The sequence below is a fragment of the Spinacia oleracea genome, chromosome 4, assembly GCF_020520425.1.
Source record: "Spinacia oleracea cultivar Varoflay chromosome 4, BTI_SOV_V1, whole genome shotgun sequence".
Taxonomy (NCBI): Eukaryota; Viridiplantae; Streptophyta; class Magnoliopsida; order Caryophyllales; family Amaranthaceae; genus Spinacia; species Spinacia oleracea.
Genome location: NC_079490.1, coordinates 159,819,265 through 159,841,313, shown reverse-complemented (window position 1 = coordinate 159,841,313; position 22,049 = coordinate 159,819,265). Strand labels below are relative to the sequence as shown.

Genomic DNA, 22,049 nt, shown 5'->3' with positions numbered 1-22,049 from the left:
TTTTAAGGATAAAAACCATCAAACATGAAATTGTGTTCACACACAAAGCTAGATTAGTTGCTAAAGGTTACAAGCAAATTCACGGCGTGGATTATGTTGAAACCTCATGCATAATCGTAATGTTCAAGTCTATAATTCAAGCAATGATTGCATATTGGTAAATATGGCAATGGGATGACAAAACGTATTCCTCAATCAAATGTTGGAATAAACTATGTACATGGTATGTCATAGGATTTGTGGATCCAAATAAATGCTTGAAAAGGAATGCTAACTTATGAAATCTAAGTACAGATTTAAGCAAGCAATTGGGAATTGGAACTGTATTTTAGTGAAGCTAATAAGCATTTTAGTTTCATAAAATATACATGATTCTTATAGATGTATAAGAAGTTTAGTGGGAGTACGTAAAACTTATTTGGTCCTATGTGTATCACACATATCTCTCTATTGTGAAATAACATTCAAATGCTAATGACTTAGGTTTGAAATTATTCATCAATGATGGACCAAGGCGAAACTTAGTACATACTGGGTATTAAGATCTATTTACAAAGATCTTATGATATTTTTTAGTAATGGAATTTACTAAATTAAACACGAAAGACTCCATTGGAGATATTCGATCCATATGAATAAATCTAAGTAATGAATGTTTGAACTATGTATAAGCATTTACTAAGTTAAACATCAAAGAATCTAATGAGATTCTTCACCTATATTATATGTCAAAGAATTTAGTTGGATTCAGTATCTACTGTAACTGAATGAGCTAAACTTACATGAATAAAATTCAATTGGGAATTATTCTGCAAAAGAATTTATCATGTATGATATAATATGAGGATCGCCAAAAACGTATCGTATGACTTTAGGCATGACGAACATATACCAATCTCTATTGATCTAAGTGAAGATCAACTAGATTGAGATCAAGAATACTTATGGTACTTGAAAAGGTACATAGGAATAGTTCTTGATTCAAGGAAATAAAGATATGCTAAATATTGATGCTACATGCATAAACACTGGCAAAGGATCAAGCAAGACCCTTTGGAGTTAACCATTGATAAGGACGAGCTATAGAGCATCGTGTTTTGAAATGACAACATGGATTGGAGACCATGAGTTGTTGCGAGGGATATTAAAATATTAATTTCTATGTTCTAAGATACAGCTGGAAAGTATTCCACATATCTGTGAACTGCTTGGATAAGTAGATCCAAACAAAGCATCACTAGCAACCTATACAGTTGAAGTAAAAGTAATTATTGCCTAAGAAGCAATAAAATATAGTTGTTTATATGAGTTCTTCATTGAACTTGGGAAGATCACATGTCTGTTGACTTAATGGTTCTTCATTGCAAAATGCGTAGAACCACTAATGTAGCAAGAAAGACTAGATCACAAAATAAACATACTCAAAAGTTCTTATCATCATATCTCGAAGAACATTCGATGAAAAGGATGTTAAGATTGGCAAAGCGTGATAACTAAACCTATGCAACAAGTGAGAAGCAACACTCACGTTGTAGCACTGGAAATCAAGCATAGCTTTGAATTCCATGAACTGTTTGAGGCCCATGGTTGTAAACATTGGGGTTGAACATTTATCATATATGAAATGTATTTTCATATTCCATTTAATCTTGGTTTAGTATTAAATGATGAGTCCCTTCAATTTGACGATATATTCAAGATAGACTGTCAGGACCAGTCCTGTGACTAAGAAATGTCTATCAAGTGAACTTGAATGTCAAAGGTTGAAAATGGTCCCTGGTCGGAGTTTTCTATAAAATTGGACGCATAGAAAACGTTAGACGATTAGAATGCAAGATGACTAGTAGTTCTGTTTCTTGAACTATGTGGACATGGCAATGTCATAATCATTTGCATAGATACTTACTTTGGGAAGACTAGTATCGGACAAGACCTATGAAACTTTACTGTAAGAGATGAAAATCTGTCATAAGTAAATTTCATTAAAATTATTAGACACTAAATCCTCAATACCTGAGTGATTTGAGATTACTTGTTTGAGAACTGGTTGCTTTGACGTTGACCAACCGTCGCACCGTAAAAGGAGGCTATAAAGGCAACGCTCAGGTAATCACCTATCAAACGAAGTCTAATCTCAAGATCGCAAGATTGGGATTGTCCTCCCATAAATCGGGATGAGATGCTTAAAAGTTGTACAAGGCCACTCGGAGAGCTAGAAACTGTGAAATGCATGGCCGTGCTCGGATGAATCATAGGCTATGATTATCTGTTTATTTGATCAGTTGAACTCTGAAACCGAGGAACACCTCTGGACATAATAAGGATGACAACTCTTACCTTATGTTCAAGAGCAAGCATCGAGCGACAAAGGAATTAGGAAATGCACACTTGTCCCTAAGGACAAGTGGGAGACTGAAGGAAATAATGCCCTTGGTCCAAGTATGCATTCTATGTTAAGTCTAATAAATGCGGTTCAGTATTAATTAACAAGTTAATAATTCAGTGAGATCAAGTGAGCTGAATGCCTAGCTAGAGGCCGCTTCAGTTCAAGTGGAATTAATGATATTAATCCACAGCTTACTCTTGACTGAACCCGTAGGGTCACACAAATAGTACGTAAACGGATCAAGTATTTAATGGCATTAAATACTCCATCTATGGATATTCGGAATCGACGGATCTTGGTTTCAGTGGGAGCTGAGATCGTCACAGGCAAGAAATGAATACTCCGGAAACGATGATATTGCCGGAAACGGAAATATGGATCGTATCGGAAATATAAATATTATCCAAGTCGTAGATGTTGCCGGAAACGGAAACATGGTACGTATCGGAAAATATTATCGGAAATGGAAATATTGCCGGAATCGGAAATATTGCCGGAAACGGAAATATTGTCAGAATCGGAAATATTATCGGAATCGGAAAATAATTCCGGAAACGGAAATATTAAATATTTGTTCGAAACGGAAATTGATTCCGGAATCGGAAATGTTAAATATTGTTCGTATCGGAAATGAATTCCGGAACCGGGAATTTAATCGGAAGCGTATCGTACGAATAAGCATCGGACGAGGCCTGCCGGACGAGGGCCCAGCACGAAGCCAGGCCATCGCCCAGCAAGCCACACGCATCCAACAACACGCCAATGCCTCGACCAGGCCCAGCGCAAGGCCAGTCCCAGCCAAGGCTGGCACGCGCGCACAAATGGGCTGCGGGCAGTGGGCCTGTGCGCCGTGCGCACAGCGTGGGCCGCAAGGCTTGCGCATGGGCGTGCGATGCTCGTGCGGTGCGTGTGTACGTGCTATACGAATCCTAAAGCTATCGGAATTCGTGCATAGATTAAATCCTAACCCTAAAAGATTAAATTAATTATTTAGAGTTCTAATAGGATTCTAATTAATTAATTAGTATTCTAACAGGATTCGAAATCCTTTCCAAGGTTCTATAAATATATGCCTAGGGTCATAAATTTACACATAAGTTTTCAAGTATTCAAAGCTAAGATTTTTAAGCACAAAAATCAGCCATAACTCTTGCCCATTTAGCCGAAAATAAGTAGCACCTTAAGGGCGATTCTAGTTGGTCAATCTTAAGGCGGATCCGGACGTGCTGTGGACTATCTACGGAGGGACGACACTTGGAGTCCTAAAGACTTGTTCTTGTTCGGTTCGGGCGCAGCTAGGGAAGGCACGCAACAAAGAGTATGCATCTAAACTATGCTAAATGATTATGTGTAAATAATATGTTTTCCTGGCTTTATGGTTTTTCCGCATGATTTATGAATTGTCATATGTATCATAACCTAACAGTTTGGATAGTGCTTCTGCTTGTGCGTTCTGACCTCGGGGGATGAGTATGACTTCGAAGGATCTTAACTTTGACGTTAAGGATTTGATTTTTGCTAGGTAAGCTGTCATGCTTGGCCATTTGGCCTCATACTCCCCTCGGATCTGGTTGGCTACGAGCTGAGAATCAGTCTTGAGACAAACATGTTCGGCTTCCAGAGATAAGCACAACTCTATTCCTGCGATTGCGGCCTCATATTCGGCCTCATTGTTGGTTGCTTTGAAACCGAACTTTAGAGAGTACTCTATGCTCTTTCCCACTGGGGGTATCAGTACTACTCCGGCTCCCGAGCCGTTCACAGTGGAAGATCCGTCAGTGTAGACCTCCCATGTCTTTTTGGTGTCATCTAGTATTTCCTGATATGAGCATTCGGCCAAGAAGTCTGCGAGCGCTTGCGCTTTGATGGCCGTCCTTGGCTGATACTTGATCCCGAACTCAGATAGCTCGAAAGCCCATGCAACCAATCTTCCCGATCTCTCTATTTTGTCTAGCCCTTTTTCCAGTGGTTGGTCAGTTAGCACCACTATTTGATGGGAATCGAAATAGGGTCTCAGTTTCCGAGCTGCTACCACCACCGCGTATGCTACTTTCTCAATGAGTGGGTACCGAGTTTCGGCGTCTGTCAAGGTTCGGCTGGTAAAATAGATTGGCTGTTGTTTCTTTTCCTCCTCCCGGAGGATCACTGCGCTTACGGTTCCGGGGCTAACCGCGACGTATAAGTACAGAGTTTCCCCCTCTTTTGGTCTGGCTAGCGTCGGCAGTTGAGCTAAGTGAGCCCTGAGTTGCTGGAATGCGTCTTTTTGCTCTTGTTCCCATGTCAACTCGGGGTCCACCTTCCTCGGGACGCCTTTCTTTTTGATGGGTTCTGCTTCTCCTCCTGGGAGGGTCTTAGGTTTGAGAGCTTTGAAGAAGGGTGCCCCTTTATCCGAAGCTTTCGATATGAATCTCGACAGTGCGGCTAACCTGCCTGTTAGCCTTTGCACGTCTCTCTTTGTCTTCGGCTCGGGTAAATCTAGCGCGGCCTGGACCTTGTCCGGGTTCGCGTCTATTCCCCTTTCGCTCACCATGAATCCGAGGAACTTCCCTGACTTTACCCCGAAGACACATTTCTTCTGGTTCAATTTCATGTTGTATTTCCTCAGGTTGGCGAAGGTCTCAGCCAAGTCTTTGATGTGATCTTCTTCTTTCACGCTTTTTACTATGGAATCGTCCACATAAACCTCGACGTTCCTTCCCTTTTGATCGGCGAAGACGTGATCAACTAGTCTTTGGTAGGTGGCTCCGGCATTTTTCAATCCGAAGGGCATCATTCTGTAGTTGAACACTCCCGCGCTTGTGATGAAGGCGGTCTTCGCCCTATCGTCGGGGTGCATGAACACTTGGTGGTACCCTGAAAAGGCGTCCATGAAGCTCAGCAATGCATGGCCACTGGTTGAGTCCACTAGCTGATCTATCCTAGGGAGGGGATAACAATCTTTTGGGCAGGCTCGGTTCAGATCTGTGAAATCGACGCACATGCGCCATGAGCCATTCGCTTTCTTGACCATGACCACATTGGCCAACCACTTGGGGTACATGCATGGCTCGATGAAGCCTGCCTCTTGCAGTTTCTTTACCTCCTCGGCGATAGCTTTGTTTTTCTCCGAGGAGTAGTTTCTTTTCTTCTGTTTGATTGGCCGAGCTTCGGGACTGACATCCAGCTTGTGACAGATCATCTTCGGATCTATCCCTGGCATGTCAGCTGCCGACCACACGAAGATGTCTTTGTGATCCCTCAGCAACTGGATCAACTCTATTCGAAGTCCCGAGCCTAGGCCTCCGCCTATTCGGACACTTCTGTCTGAATCATCCTCTAGGGGAATGTCTTCCATTTCTTGGTCTGGTTCAGGGGAAAGGGTCTCTGGTCGAGCATCAACCTCTGCGGGCTTTACCAGACTACTCGGCTCTGCCTTTCTCCTCTTAACCTCTTTTTCTCCACTTGGGGGAGGGCCCTTCTCATCTTCGTCTTCAGGACTGTCTCCTAGCTTCGGCTTTCGGATGGTCGTGTGACAGGTTGATCTTGCCACCTCTTGGTCGCCTTTTATCCGCTCGGCGAAGCCTGCATCCGAGACGTACATCATCATCTGATGGTATGTGGATGGGACTGCCTGTATTTTGTGGATCATGGTTCGTCCCATGATGACGTTATACACTGAGTCGCAGTCCATCACCAGGAATTCTTCTCGGACGTTTCTCGCCGCCAGGCCTTGGCCGATTGTGACGGGTAGGGTGATCTTTCCTCGGGGGATAGCTGCGGATCTGTTGAATCCGATCAATGGGTAGCTGACCTTGGTCAGTGACTCTTCTCCCTCTTCGAGGATGAGCTGCTCGAAACAGTTCCTGAAGATGATATTGACGGCGCTTCCTCCATCGACTAGTACTCTGTGGACATTGTGGTTGTTGAGATCCATTTCGATCACCAACGGGTCGTCATGTTTGTACTGGGTCCCGAGGCAGTCATCAGCAGTGAAGGTCATGTTCGGGCCGGTAGGCGGGTTCTCCCCAACACTGCTGAAGTTGACTCGGTGGGAGAGAGCTCTTAAATGTTTCTTGCTGGCGTGGCCGGACCTTTGTCCTCCGAACACCACGAGAATTGGTTTCTTCTTTTGCCCCTCGGTCTCATGGACTCTTCTCTGGGCTTGCTCTTGTAGCTTTCCAGACGTTGCTTTCTCTTTTTCTTCCCTCTCCGTTCTACGGTCGAGCAAGTATTGCTTTAGGTAGGCTCGGCGGATGAGGTCCTCGATGTTGTCCTTCAGCGAGTTGCATTCCTCAGTGGTATGGCCGAAGTCATCGTGGAACTCACACCACTTGTTCTTGTACCTACGGAGGGGGTTGGATCTGAGCTTGTCTGGTAGTTTCCACTTTTCATCATCTTTGTGGAGATTGAAAATTTCTCTTCGGGGTATGGCGAGTGGATTGTAGTTGGTGTATTTGGGTTGAAATTCACCCTTTTTCCCATCCTTCTTTGGGCTCGCCTCTCTCGCACCCACCTTCTCTTTCCCCTTTCTCGAGTTGCCCTCGGGCTTACTCTGATTTGCTTTGTTTACTTTCGGATCTGAGGATCCTCTTAGCCTTGCTGCGGCCTTGTTGAACTCTTCTGTTCTGATGAACGCATCTGCCATTTGGAGCACGTCCGCTATCTTGGAGGGGTTTTTCATTGTCAGTTTGTCTCGGAATTTTCCCTCCCGTAGCGCGTGCTTCAAGGCGAAGATTGCCACGTCTGGCTGCAGGTTCGGAATGTTGGTGGATTCCTTCATGAATCTGGCCATGAAGTCTCGCAGGCTCTCGTCCCTCTCTTGCTGTATAGAAGTTAACTCGACAGTGGTGGAAAAATAAAGGTGGAAAAATAAAAGCAGAAAATTCTTTAATTGGTGTAGTTTTTTTTTTAAAAAGAAAAAGCTGAAGAGAAAACCAATGAATTTAAAGAAAAAAAAATTGAAAAGAAAAAGAATGAAACAAATATGTTGATTGTTTTAGATTTTTTTTATAAAAGAGTGAAGAGACAACCAATGAATTTATTAGAAAAAACAAATTAAAAAGAAAATGAAAAGACAAATAAGTTGAAAATGAACCAAAATTGATAGCAATGACGGCCTTGGAACCCGTGATCCATGGGTGTTACAATTTAAGACACTAAATCCTACACCGACCATTGAAACACAATCATTTTTTGTGTATGTTTTGTTAAGATTATAAACATAAACGTTGTTTTTTCTTTTGGTACATTTTCAAGTTTTTTTTTCTTTTTTTTCCTCCTGGGGTGGCACGTTCCCTTCTGGTTCCAACCAGAGGCGGATGTACGTTGTACTTAGCGTAGACAAGTGTCTACCATATCCCTCTTTAAAAACAATTTGATGCGTACAATGACAAAGTTTAATTCAAGTTCGAAATTTGGCGTTGACACTTTTGTTATTATGTACTAGTCTTATATGCACGCAAAGCGTGCGAGGTAATAAAAAAAATTTAAAATTGGGTTATTACAATTAATCACCACAAATAATAAGCAAGAAAAAAATGTTTTACAAAGTTCGATCATCTAAAGTTTTTTTTCCTATGAAGTATATAAATGAACTCCTATTAAAACATTTCAATGAAGTTTTCAACATTTATGAATGGTCCTAATTATCGTATTTTTTTTAACATAGTAATTAGGGGTATGCATATTATGAAAGTATTGGTATATAAATTAGTATCTCGATTAAATTTTCCTTCTCTACATCCAAGAGTGTATTCTCGCATATGATATGTTTTCTTCAATTTAGCATTACAAAATGTGAACATTAAATCTAAAACATAAAATTAAGAATTACAATTCAAACAACCAAGTATATGCTCCGTATTATTTTAGATGAATAAACAACTATATACATTTCATAATCAACTTGTGAAAGAATTTAGAGCAAGTTGCGCGCTACGATGGTGTGTTTTTTTCTCGAATTTAGAGGGTTTACAGTAAATAGGGTGGTAAATAATTTGATTTGGCAACTGTAATAATTTTGTAATATTTTTGGTGGTATTATTGACATATTTTACTGAGTTTATGAAGAAAGTGAGAGATTACAGGCATATTTACATTTTACACAACTTTTGATTTCTTTCCTTACTTATACTTTTGCTGGAGATATGATTAGTTTCTTTGTTGACATTCGATAAATACTATGCGTGATTTACTCTTATTTCTTGGTATGTAATACGTTTTTACTGCCTTTTTTGCTTGTACTTTTGCTAAAGAAATGATTTTTTTTTTGTTGACTTTTGAGAAATTCTATGCGTGATTTATTGTAATTGATGTAAATGTTATGTCAATCAATTTCCATATTTAGTCAACGTCAATATTTAGTTAACGTCCATATTATTCTGTATCATTAGTAAACGTCAATATTTAGTTAACGTCCATATTTCATTAATGATCTTGCAATATATATAAAATACATGGAGAATAATATGAGAATGATATGACAGTTGTTATGCCCATCAATTACGTCAATTACGCTAACTAATACTACAACATTTACATCAATTACATCAGTTTTGAAAATTAATCATTAATATGCTTTTTTAATCAATTACTAAGCAGCTGTTTAAATCAACAAATAATAACCTTTTGTAATTGAATTAAATTATTCTTATGTAGAGGATAGTTTAGTCTAATCCTAAGAGGACACCAAAAGTGAATTTACCATAATAACCTCATCCCTTCACTTATATAATAGAGATTTCTATATTTTTTCACCCTATCCTTTAATGGGCTCTATGCCTTTAGGCTCTAGCTAGTTCAAAGACCTATAGTCGTCAACTACGTTGTTTTTCCAATCCACTATTCATAATTAAAACACCTTTATAAGTCTTCCTTTTAGAGTCATTTGTTTTTTATTTATTATGCAACACCAAAAACTTTAAGAGTCCCGTTTTATAACATGAGCAACACGTACTTATAACTGCTATGAGATATTCCACAAAGCATAGCGTGTCTCTTATTGTGACTAGGCTCGTAAACCATACGTGTTGGAATCTCTATGCATCACCTATCTTTCGTAATTATTTATTTAAAAATTTTCTTCTTAAAAGTCAAACGAATTACTTTCGTAATTATTTATTTAAAAATTTATCTTTGACTTGTGAGTACCAAATATGTTGTTTGGAACCAGATAAAAATGAAATCACGTTACCAAACAACATAGATTGGTACCACATGAGAAAATACAACTACTTTTCTTGTACCAAACTATGTGGTTTCGTACTAAATGAAGATGCAGAATATTAGTATACCATTGAAATATTAATATTAGTATATCGAGTATAGAACAAGACTTCCTCCCGTTTTTGCAGCCTACGCCTCTTGTCTATATTTCTTTGCTACTTTTCTTGAAATCCTCTTATTTTAATCTTTAAAAGTCTTGCACGTACAAGGTGAACAATAAATTTATTATACATTGGGATAACTTTTACCAAGTTTTTTTTTGTAACTTTAAATAAGTTTTGATTAATTTTTATATTATGAAAAAAATTAATGGATAAACATTTTAAAGGGTCAAATGGTTACATTTATACTCTCTCTATCAAGGAATACTCGTCCCGGTTTGACCGGCACATAATTTAAGGCAATTTAATTGACTTTTTATTTAATTAGGTGGTACTCCCTCCGTCCCTTAATATTCTTTACATTTTGTATTATGCACACGATTTAACGATAAATTAATGTGCATTGAAATTTCTCTATTTTTTTTAATTCAAACAAGGTAAATTGCATTTATTTATAATGTTTTCACTTTTATCAAAAACTGACATTGGTAAAATGGGAAAGATTTAATGCCCCAATGAAAATTTGTGAGAGATTAAATGTCCAAATGAATTTAATTGGTTAAAATAATCTTTGGCCGAGCACAATTTTTGATAGATTATTAAAGCATATAAAAGAAAATATAAAGAACAAAATAGGACACCCGAAATGGAATAAGTAAAGAACAAAAAGAGATGGAGGGAGTTGTTGATAGTTAGGGATGTCAATGGGGCGGGACGGATACGGATGTAGGTCCCTCCATCCCCATCCCCACCTAAAATTTCCATCCCCATCCTCGCCCCATCACCCATGGCGGGTACAAAATTCATCCCCATTCCCGCCCCAACAGGTACGAACTAAAATACATCCCCGCTCCACCACCGCTTGGGTATCCATTCCCGACTCATCCCCGCCCCATATCCGTGCTAACACCCACCTAGTTTTTTCTTATTTAGCAAACATTATGGAAAAAGTAACTTCCATAACAAAAAATCGGAACAAACAAAATTAAAAGTTTCTCCTTAATTCATATTATGACATACTACAAATAAATCCAAACGAATCAAAAAAATTATTCAACTTTTTATCTTCTTTAAAATTTTCAATTCACACAGAAAATTATACTCGACTAGGGTTGACGAGCATCAAGCGGGGCAAGTGGGGATGGAGCGGGGCGGGCGGGGATGGGGCGGGTCCAACACAAAATCCACACTCGCCCCATCACCCATGACGGATATGATTTTTATACCCATCCCCGCTCCATCACCCGCCAAATATCTCCGCCTACTTGGGACTGATGCGGGGCGGGTCTCCCATATAACCCGTCCCACTGACATCCCTATTGAATATTGATAGTAAAATATTTTTATAATATAGTTAGTGGTTGTATGGAATTGGAATTAAACATACCTAAGCTAATTAAACAATACTCTCCCCAATAGATTAGGTATGTTCAATTCAAATCCACGTTGATCTCTCTACTTTTGAGTTTTAGGTATGTTCAATTCCAATCCTTGTTGATCTCTCTATTTTTGAGTTTTAGGTATGTTCAATGTATTTTAAAAGTTACTCCCTTAGCCGCCTTTTTTTTATTTTTTTACGTTTGGTATTATGTACGTGATTTAACAAATAATATATGTGAATAATTTTTTTTTATTTTTTTTACTTAAATAATGCAAATTATATTTATTAATACTAATGTTTTTACTTTTATCCAAAATTTGACATTGGGAAAATGAGAAGGACTTAAAGTCCAAATACGAAAGTGTGAGAGATTTAATAGCCTAATGAATTTGATTGGTTTAAGTAATTACTCCAATTGGCACGATTTTTGATATATAGAATATTAGGAACTTTTATATTATAATATAAAAGAAAATATTACAAGTGTATAAATTAAAGTGGGACACTAAAAACTGAAAACATAAAGAATAATGGCTCCTTTTGGTAAGGCGTAAAACGTTTTCATTGTAAAACAAATTTCGATAGAAAACATTTTTTAAGGGAAAACGCATTTCCAAACTAATTTTCCTTTGTTTGGTACCTTAAAGGAAAATGGGAGAAGATGGTGAAGATTGAGGGGAAGAAAGGAGAGGGAGGTAAGGAGGAAAGAAGGAAAAGAGTTTTCCACCTTTGAGAGAGTCATGGAAAATTGTTTTTCAATCCTTACCCAACCAAACAATGTAAAATGATTAAAAAGGGGAAAATCATATTTTAATGAAAACGTTTTACGCCCTACCAAACGGAGCCAAAAAGGGACGGAGGGAATAGTTGAAAACAAAAATGACCATTCATAAAAATATCGATATATAGTGTCTTAATTAAAAGTAGAGCATATTACAAGCACCCGGGTGCACGGTGCACCCTCTCACATTTTCTCCTTACATATGTGGAGAAAATGTGGTAGGAAACTAGGAACCACCAATGAACATAAAAATATCGTTGGATGCACGGTGCACCCGAGTGCATCTAATAATTTTCAAATTAAAAGTATTAACCCATTTATAAGTGTAATATTTTTTATTTTAAGAGAATAGTGAGGCTCAAATTTGCATGTACGTGAAACATATTTTCAAATAATATTATGATACCGAGTTTGAAACAAATTAGTGTAATTACAATGTAACCTTTGGGGAAGGCCATGATGGATAGAGGCTTGTCATTTACTCATGTGGATGCAATTTATGAAATATTTGCATGCTCGTCTTGACTCGATCACATGCAGCTAGCTAAGTTGGATTATTGATGACTCCATATTATAATAAAGTTGTATAAAGAATATTCATAACATGAAGTTGATTTATAGAACGACAAAGTATTAATATCAGTTGACATCTTAATTAAGTCATTGTTGTTGTTATGTACACCTATGTTATGTTGTTGTTATGTACACCTATGCAAAGTGAAGCTAATTTTATCAACTTGAATGGGCTGAAGGCTGAGAGAGAGAAAATTCGATAAAGTTTTGATCGATTAATAGATTAAAAATATTAGATATACCTCGTCTAATATTTCGTATATTTTAACCAGTATTATATTGGAGATATCATATAAGTGAATATTGTCACTTAAAATGGTGAAATTTGGGTTAATGATATACTCGTACAAAATATATATCGCAAGTAGTTGCCAATTTTTAGCAAACTTAATCCTTGTAGAGAACAAAATCTGAACATTCCTAGGCTTATTAATCTTGTACTTCATATCAATCCAACTTAATCTTTTAGGGAATAACCACTCATCTCAATTCATAATGTTAGTATATACCGATATACAGAGTATGTAAGAGAAGAAAAAAAAGATAAGTAGAAAATTAGACCTTTATGAGCTCATCAACCCTTATTCAAATTTAATTATCGATCTTTCTTTGAATTTCTTAAATAAGTAAAATCAAAGTGATTAATTTACTTGGTATTTATCTATAAATTTACTTATATATGCGCACCATACTCTCGTATAGTCGTATGTACATCTAAATTGCAATTTTCCTATCCTAATCACGTTATTGCAAGTTCCCTAATCAAGCGGCTTAGCCGTTGAGAAGCCGCCTCTTTTTTTCCTTTCTTCTTTCCCACTATCACATCTCAGCATGGTTGTCTGTGAGTGACAACCTGACTTCCCACAATCATTTTATGAATTTGATCAACCCAAATCTTCACAGTATCGATTTTAATTTTCCTAATTTATAATTCAACACGTAAATCTACAACACTTAAAATCCACTAAAAACCCCACCAACCTGTAAAGTTCCCGATTCTTCACACTCCCTTCTCTCTCTCTCTCTCTCTGTCTGTCTCTCTTTCTCTCTCCTCTTTGGAAGTTGGGAGCTGTATTTTTGTCACCGTTTTTATTCTCAGCTACTTTTCGACAAAATCCGCCGAATACCCACTTCAAGTTAGTGATTAAATCCCGAAATATCGGCCGCCGGCGTTATAATATATCGCCGGGAATTTTTCCGGCAATGGGAAGTTCTAATCATATTAGTGTTGTTGTGATTACTTTAGCTGTTCTACTTCAACTCTCTGTATTTGCTTCTGCCCAGAAATGGCTCACACTTGATGGTACTCTTTTCTATTTTCTCTCTCCTACTTCTCAGCATTTCTGCTTGATGTTTAGTTCTTTTGCATGTTTTAGGAATTTGGGGTTAGTTAATGATTTGATTTTGTGAACTGGGTTGTAGTTATTTTTTGTGATTGTTTACCGATGAAGTTTAATTTTCTGGGTAGATTTGGATTTATTTTAGGATTTTATTGTGTTCATTTTGGTGATTTTGTGACTGAAGTATGTGAGATCTGAAGTGGGAGTTATAACTACTTTTGCTGAATTTTCTGGTTAATTAATCAATGGAATTTTTATGTGGGGTTGAAGATAACACTTGGTAGAGTACTAGATTCAAGATTTGATAATTTGTTGGGATTTTAATATTGGGTGCCATTGTTGCCAACATTGCAATTAATACAAGGTCTTCAAAAGTTAGATTGCGGATCATGTTTTAATTGACAATATTCAATTTAGAGGATTAGCATTTGACAATCATCACTTCATTCCTATGGAGTATGGACTATGTTAGGCTCGGCTAGAAGTGTTTAAATGTGGTCATCTCATGTAAAAATCGCATGATTTTGAGTGTCTTGAATGTCGTACCTGATTACATATGTCCAAGTGTCGACTATCGGACATAAACCCTTGAGGTGAAATGAAGTGCCGGAATAATATAATCTATGGATTATGTCTTATTTGTTGATTTTAGATCCTTCTATATTTGATGCCTGCTCAAGTATATTAGCCTTTTGTCTGAGACGTAAAAAAGGCCTACTCTAGTTGCAGTGAAGCGATGATTATTAATATTTGCAATTTTGGAGTTCTAATTCAGTAATGTTCTAATTTAAATGTTTGCCTTGTGTGCTAAACTGCTAACTGGCTTCAGTCTTTTGCCTTATTTGATGTGGTCAAACCGTCAAAATCATGTTTGGTTAATGGCTTAGCTTAGCTGAAAAGCTTGTATTTAATCTAAAATCAGATTGGTAATCGGAGCAGTCTTTTCTCACTGGCTATTAACTGTTTCGCCCTATTGTTGGTTATGTTGCATATTACCAGACATCTTTGTAAATAGCTAGTACTACCATACAAACAACTAGCACTACTAGATCTTCTAACAATCCCAATTAACCAGCCAACAACATTACCGAACAAGGTCCTTGACTAACCAAATTTGACTAGGTAATATCCATGAAGTTTTTCTTTCATCTTCTTGTATGTCATGTACTTCAGTGCTATTTTTTATCCACGTATGTGCTACAAGTTCAATTTGATTCACATATGATGCATTCTTATCTATTTATTCATGTTAAATGTTTAGCATTACATATTTCTAATCTAATGGGGAAAGAAAACGTTTTTCAGGCTCAGCACCACTGGTTATAGCACGCAATGGATTCTCAGGGTTGTTCCCTCCTGCTAGTTCTTATGCATACAATTTGGCAATGATGACTAGTGTGCCCGATTTGGTCTTATGGTGTGATGTTCAGCTAACAAAGGATGGAGCTGGTATATGCTTCCGAGATATCAGGCTGGACAATTCCTCTTCCATTTCTGTAGCGTATCCAAAGAGAGGGAATTCATATACTCTTAATGGTGTTGCCACACAAGGGTATTTTCCCGTTGATTTTACTCTCAAGGAACTATCACCAGTCACTTGTAAGCTTTCAAAATCTGTTTCTCATGTGTTTCTTGCACTACTTTCCATGTTAGTTCTCTGAAACTTGTTAAGGATTTCCATTTCCATGAGAGACCTTGCTGTCTGCTGTAGCATGCAGTCCCCAGTGCCCAGTTCCCTTTAGAGACAGTACAAGCTAGAAGTCATATTTGACACTCTTTGTCAAACCTTTTCCACTTTAACCTTTATTTTCTATCGTTATATCATTATAAAACTATGTTAATATATTCTTGTATAAGTATCTTACCACTAAAATGCTGCTTGGAATTTGCTAATAACGCAAATACGTTTAGATCACCAAAAGGCAATTATGAACCTAGTGATGATATTTTCACGTCATAGCTCAATGTATAGTTCAGCAAGTTTATGGTCAAAGTTAATGAATTTTGATAAGGGAGGTTAAATTTGCCTACTGCTCTCAGAAGGAGGTAGTATAAGTTTTCAGCACAAATGCACAATATATTTGGTAGGGCCTCTAAGGGCCAAGGACTGAGCTGTTCTGGAATCTGGATATCAAGTTCAAGGAGAAAGGAATAGTGCATGGCTTCTAAATATGGAAACTACACTGTAAAGCTTTTTCAAATTTTTGTTTTGAACTTTTATGTTTCATTTTCTCCTGAAGCACAAATGATATTGTCCTTCGTTTATAGGATGGGAGTTGTGCCTAAGTGGACTCCCCACTTCCATTCATGCATGAGATATATTGTACTGAGGATATATGTGGAGCAGTTCTAGAGTACATTATTTCATTCCATTTCTGTAAACTTGTTTGACAATGATTTCTCTTCTGATATGCTGCAGTAAATCAAGGAATTTACACTCGGAGCCCTGATTTTGATGGTAGTATGTTCGAAATTCAGACTGTAGAGGATGTGTTTATGCAAAACAAACCTGCAGGTTTCTGGTTAAATATTCAGGTATAGCCTGCTTTTAGCAATATAGATATTGATTGTTACATTTTAGATGTTGTCACTAATTGGTCTCATGTAATGTGTCGTTTGACTTGCTTTTAAATATATATCTTTAAGGTTTAATTTTCTGTGCAGAATGATGCTTTCTACAGCCAGCACAAACTGAGCATGAGGAGCTTTGTTATTGGTGCTTCCAAGAGAGTGATAATTAGTCATATTTCATCTTCTGAGATCAGCTTTTTGCGAGGACTTGCTAGGCCATTTGCATCTACCAAAACAAAATTGGTTTTCCAGTTTCTTGACATGGATGCAACAGAACCTTCGACCAACCAGACTTATGGTTCTCTTTTGAAGAATCTTACTATGATTAAGGCATTTGCTGCGGGAATCCTTGTCCCAAAGGCTTACATATGGCCTGTTGATGCAAATTCATATCTGAAACCTCATACTCCTCTGGTGGCAGATGCTCATAAAGTTGGGCTTGAAGTTTTTGCTACAGATTTTGCCAATGATGCTACTTTTGCATACAACTATAGTTACAACCCAGTTGAAGAGTATCTTTCTTTCATCGACAATGGGGACTTCTCTGTGGATGGTTTGCTATCTGACTTCCCGATAACACCATCAGAAGCCAGAGGTAAGCTGTAATTTCGGTCTACTATGCATAATATTTAGGTGTCCTATGCAAAATTAGTAAACTAATTATCCAATAACTGTTATAAGAATAATATTATAGGAGTGTTGCCATAATAAATTAACTGCAAGCATATTAGAAGGTGAGGAGAATTGTATATTGCACAATTTTCCTTTATAGCTGGGTTATGTGAAGATCCCCTCAACAAAACAAACAAAAAGCTGGGTTATGTGAAGATGTTATTCGGAGTAGCTTGTTTTCTGTTTCAAATATGTTTACTTTTTTTCTATTGTTGATAATGGGTGATTAGTGTGGTTCTCACTGTGTACTTCCTCCCTTGGGGTGACAATAACACCACATAAATTCCTAAACCTAATAGCATTAGGAAACTCTACGTAATACAAACACCGAAATTATATCTACATTATAATTCCTAATAACAACTGAAAAGGGATTTTTCACATAAAAAGATTAATGAAGCTTTTACATCTTGAGTTTCCCTATGTAATTCATCTTAATTCCCATGTATTAAAATTTCTTAAGTGTGTGTACCTGATAATTATGTGTGTATGTATGCTAACATTGTGTCAACTCTTGCAGATTGTTTTGCCCATCTAGGCACAAATACATCAGTACAAGGTCTGTGGTTTCCCCCTCACAGGCCTTAACTATTTTTCGTGCTCTGACGTTAATCATCAAAGCATTAACACCGCCAACATTTTGTTTCTGTTCTTGTCTTTTCATCTTTCAGCCAAGCCCTTGGTTATATCGCATCATGGGGCGAGTGGAAACTTCCCTGGTTGTACTGATGTAGCATACGAACAAGCTATTAAAGATGGAGCAGACGTGATTGATTGCACGGTTCAAATGTCGAAGGACGGGATACCTTTCTGTACGAGTACTGTTAATCTCATGAATAGCACGTTGGTCGGTCAAACACAATTCAGGAGTCAAATAGCAACGGTTAAAGATTTCGGGCCAGCTCCTGGAATATATTCGTTCAGTCTGAATTGGGCTGATATTCAAGGCTTGACTCGTAAGTGGTATTGAATAATTGGGCTTCTATCTTGCTTTTCTACCACATGTTTGCTTTATCTTCCTCTGATATCGTTGGTCTCTATGATAAGCTGCTTCCCTGTGACAAAGTTAGAGATGTACAACCATTTTAATTTGGCATTGTAATGAACTAATGACGACTTAAAGGAGTTGTCTGTATCCTAAAATAAATATTCGTAAGGTGTTCTCAAAAACCATTCTGATTATCACTTGTTGCTACATTTAGTTATTTGACTGATTTCTCCTAGTTATTTTGATAAACTATTTATCACTGTGGCATGTTTGCATGTGATTAGTGCTTTCTGGAAAACTTTCTAGAATTTTTGCAACATATGGGAAAAAGGTTGGTTATTTCGAAATGGTTCTGGTAGTCAACCAATTTTCTTTTACCTCTCCGATGTGAGAATCTATGCTCTTTTATAGACCTTATGCTTGAACAATTAAGACGGATGAGACAATATGCTGCTATCCTAACCATCTAATTTCTTTAGTGGACAATTGGACATAGACTCTGCTGAACTTCGTTATTTCTGTTTCTTGGTTATTGAGCTATTTGGAAGGAAGACTGATAACTACATTATGCAGTATGTTACTTTTACCATGAGTTCAATCATCTGGATCATGAAATTAGAATAAGGCTGTTCTGTTGCAGGAAGGTTGTTTCTGTAACGGGCTTTGAACTTGCTTCAGCAATGCAAGTTTTAATCACTCTGCAACATTCGTTATAGACTGTTGCTTTGCTGATTAACAACTTTAACCCTTTTATTGAAAATGTTCAACGCATTGATAAAATAAAATTCGTATTATTATAATAGACGGGAAAATCAAGGAGAAAACAGAAGCCCACTAACATAGCCCAAATGATGTTGCATCTGAAAACCGATTGACAATAGGAGGAGTAGCCCACTTAGGTTATAAAAAAGTAGCTCTTTGCTTCATCTTCTGACGTGGGACACAATACTCACACTTACTTTTTAACACATATACTGTGACATAAGATTTATAGTCATACTTTTAGTCGCTATAAATGTTTAGAACTTTTTATTTCTATGCAAAATTACAATATATTGTTCTAATATGTAGGAGTATATTTTCAGCTATTTCGTATAATATTCCTGTCTTCAAATCTCTTGAATAAAGTGAACCATTTTCAATTTGTCAACTCATGCTGCGACCACGAAGCTTGTTCCATGACATGCTGCTTTGGCGACACTGCTGACTTTTTTTTTCCTGTGATATAAATGCTTGCCAGATGCCCATTGTTTCCCCTCATTCTTTATCTGCTGATTGATTTTAGAAACTTGTAGCAGTCTAACACTATAGCAGTGCATTGACATCTCTGTAATTTCTTTTCCCTGCTTGCAGCTGTGTTATCGAACCCGTACACTGATTATTTCCTGTACAGAGATCCTAATAACAAACATGCTGGGAAAATTGTATCCTTGGAGGACTTCTTGAACATTGCCAAAAATGCTACATCACTATATGGTGTGTTGATCAGGATTGAGGTAAGTGTATTTGAATTTTGAACGCCTGTATCGCGTTCATTCTTTAATTAAGTTGTGGCTACTATTCCACTTCTAGTTCTTTTCAGCAAAATTCTTGGTTTTTCAATCTCATATCTTTCTGTGTGTGACATCTGGCAGTAGAATGCATAGCATGCTGCGAGGCTCCCAATGGGTGTTTTAACTAATAATGGATGTAGTTAGCTACTGGAACACGAAATAAAAACAAATGTAATGCAGTTCTAACAAATTGTTAAAAGCGAAAGTGCAACATATTCGATTCTAAGCAGCGTCACACTGGTGTGACTTAAGAGTTAAGACATATTTTTCTTTAGTATGGATCATCTGACTATCTGTATTGTCACGGCACAAAGAAGCTTAATACAGATATTACTTTGTCTGTCACAGAACTACAGAAGAGTATTTTTTTTTTTTACTAAGTGGAGGCAATGGGGTAATGATAATGATGATGATGGAGGCATTGGAAATTATTGTGGGTTTGTTGATTATCATGATAGTATGGTAGTTAAGCTATTTCATTACTGTCTTTGGAAGTGTAATTCATTTCTGACAACTTAAAATAAAAACAATGAAAGTGTCTTTGGGACAAAGGTAGGGCATGTGAGTTGTTTTTGTCGCTGCTCTTTCGTACAACACTGAAAATATACCAAGTTTGAAATGAGGTCTAATCCTTTGTTTTCTTGATGGTGATCTAGAATGCAAATTACCTTGCTCTAAACGCGGGCCTCAGTATAACTGATGCGGTTACTGATGCCTTGGCAAAAGCTGGGTACAATGGCACGACAGCCAAAAAGGTTATGATTCAGTCCACCAATAGCTCGGTCCTGAAGGCGATGAAGGGGAAGAAATATGAACTTGTTTACGAAGTGGATGAGTCTATTAGAGGAGCTCCAAGAGATGCCATCACCTTAATGAAGACATTTGCTGATTCTGTAGTTGTCAACAAGCAGTCCATCTTGCCAACAAGTGGGGGATTCCTCACTGCTGCAACTGATGTTGTAAAGCAGTTAAAGTCAGTGAAGCTTCCCGTGTATGTTCAAATTCTCAGAAATGAATTTGTCAGCCAAGCATACGACTTTTTCTCTGACCCAATTGTCGAGATCAATTCATATGTTGTTGAAGGTGGAGTTGACGGCATCGTTACAGACTTTCCAAAAACTGCATCTGACTACAAGAGTAAGTTTTAACAGTTTCTTGTTTACTGTAGTTCCTGTGAGAACAGCAGGAATGATCCATATTGGTTAGTTCTGGTGATTAAATTAATGTAAATATTTGCAGAAAATCTGTGTTTAAAGATGAAAAACACACCGGCATACATGAGCCCCGTTCAGGCTGGTCAACTGACGCAACTGATAACCCCGGGTTTCCTGCCTCCGGCTGAGGCTCCTAATCCACTCCTGAATGTTGCTGATCTGCAAGAGTCACCTCTGCCGGCTCCTGTGGAGAATACCTCGGCTCCAGCAACAGCAGAAACCCCGAGAACATCACGAAACAGCCAGCATCAGATTTCAGCTTCGGTAATATTATCTTTCTTGGCTATCATTGTAGCTGCTGCACTGCTGTTTTGATAGGAGTTCATATACAAGGCACTGACTTGATTGTTTAAGGAGTTTGGTGCTGCAGATCGATGTTCATCATAATCCAAGTTTTTCCTCGTAGCTAAATAATGTGATTTTGTTTCTATCCTTACGGAAGCGTTTAGGTTATGTCCATTCTTAATCATTTCTAGGAGTTGCAAAATGAAGTACATACCATCTCAGATACTCAAAAATTCACTCACTCCTTGTATCTTCCTATTTTCATTTGTATTGCTGTAAGTCTAGTCTGTAAGATAAATTAAGTGATACTGTAGTTATTCTTTGAGTATGATTCTCTCTATTGATTCTCTCTTTCATTGTTGCTTTCTACATTGGCTTGTTCATTCACACCATTTTATTTTCCTCAGAGAGATGGTGTTTTTGTTTACAGATGATGTATCTGTAATTCTGCAGTAGTTGAAGTCCAGCCTTTCATTTAGGCTAAGGCTCATAACTTAGAAATCCTATCAAATCAATCAACCAATCAATCATCGCCAACACAATCATTCATTCTTAATTAAATTACTCATACTTCACATAAGCCAGCGAAGGTATCTCTAATGATTACACAAGTCGGTCCAAGACACTTCCAATCTCCCTCATACACTCAAATCGCATGATGTCTTTACGTAGTGATTAAGACAGATGATTTGTGCGCAATTCCTCCATTTGTAATTTGTCACACCAAAAAAAAAAAAAATAATAGCCCCTTGCCTCCCCCCTAAACAAATCGTTATCCTCACTCCTCAATGCATTAAGGACATGTAGATTGGTAGAAGCTGGCTGAACTTCAAATGATCAACAAAGATTGAAAAATAAGATCCAAGCATGCCATTAACTGCCTATGTAAACGGAATAATTCTAGTCATTCTACCATGTGTTTTTAGTGTTAACTATGACTATTACTTTTGGACTGAATTGAAAAGTAGACTCTACTTAGAGCATCAATTATAAGGGTCACT

The 22,049-nt window shown here is 37.5% G+C and overlaps 1 protein-coding gene across 1 annotated transcript; it reads left to right on the top strand.

The window, feature by feature from the left end:
- The first annotated feature begins 13,132 nt into the window (after positions 1 to 13,132).
- LOC110774676 (glycerophosphodiester phosphodiesterase GDPDL3) lies at positions 13,133 to 21,404 on the top strand. Its single transcript, XM_021979234.2, has 9 exons — positions 13,133 to 13,728; positions 15,071 to 15,364; positions 16,185 to 16,300; positions 16,430 to 16,931; positions 17,529 to 17,567; positions 17,680 to 17,964; positions 19,350 to 19,492; positions 20,206 to 20,686; positions 20,789 to 21,404. The coding sequence occupies exons 1-9, from the start codon at positions 13,629 to 13,631 to the stop codon at positions 21,076 to 21,078; spliced, it is 2,250 nt and encodes a 749-aa protein (XP_021834926.2). The 5' UTR covers positions 13,133 to 13,628; the 3' UTR covers positions 21,079 to 21,404.
- Positions 21,405 to 22,049: the final 645 nt, after the last annotated feature.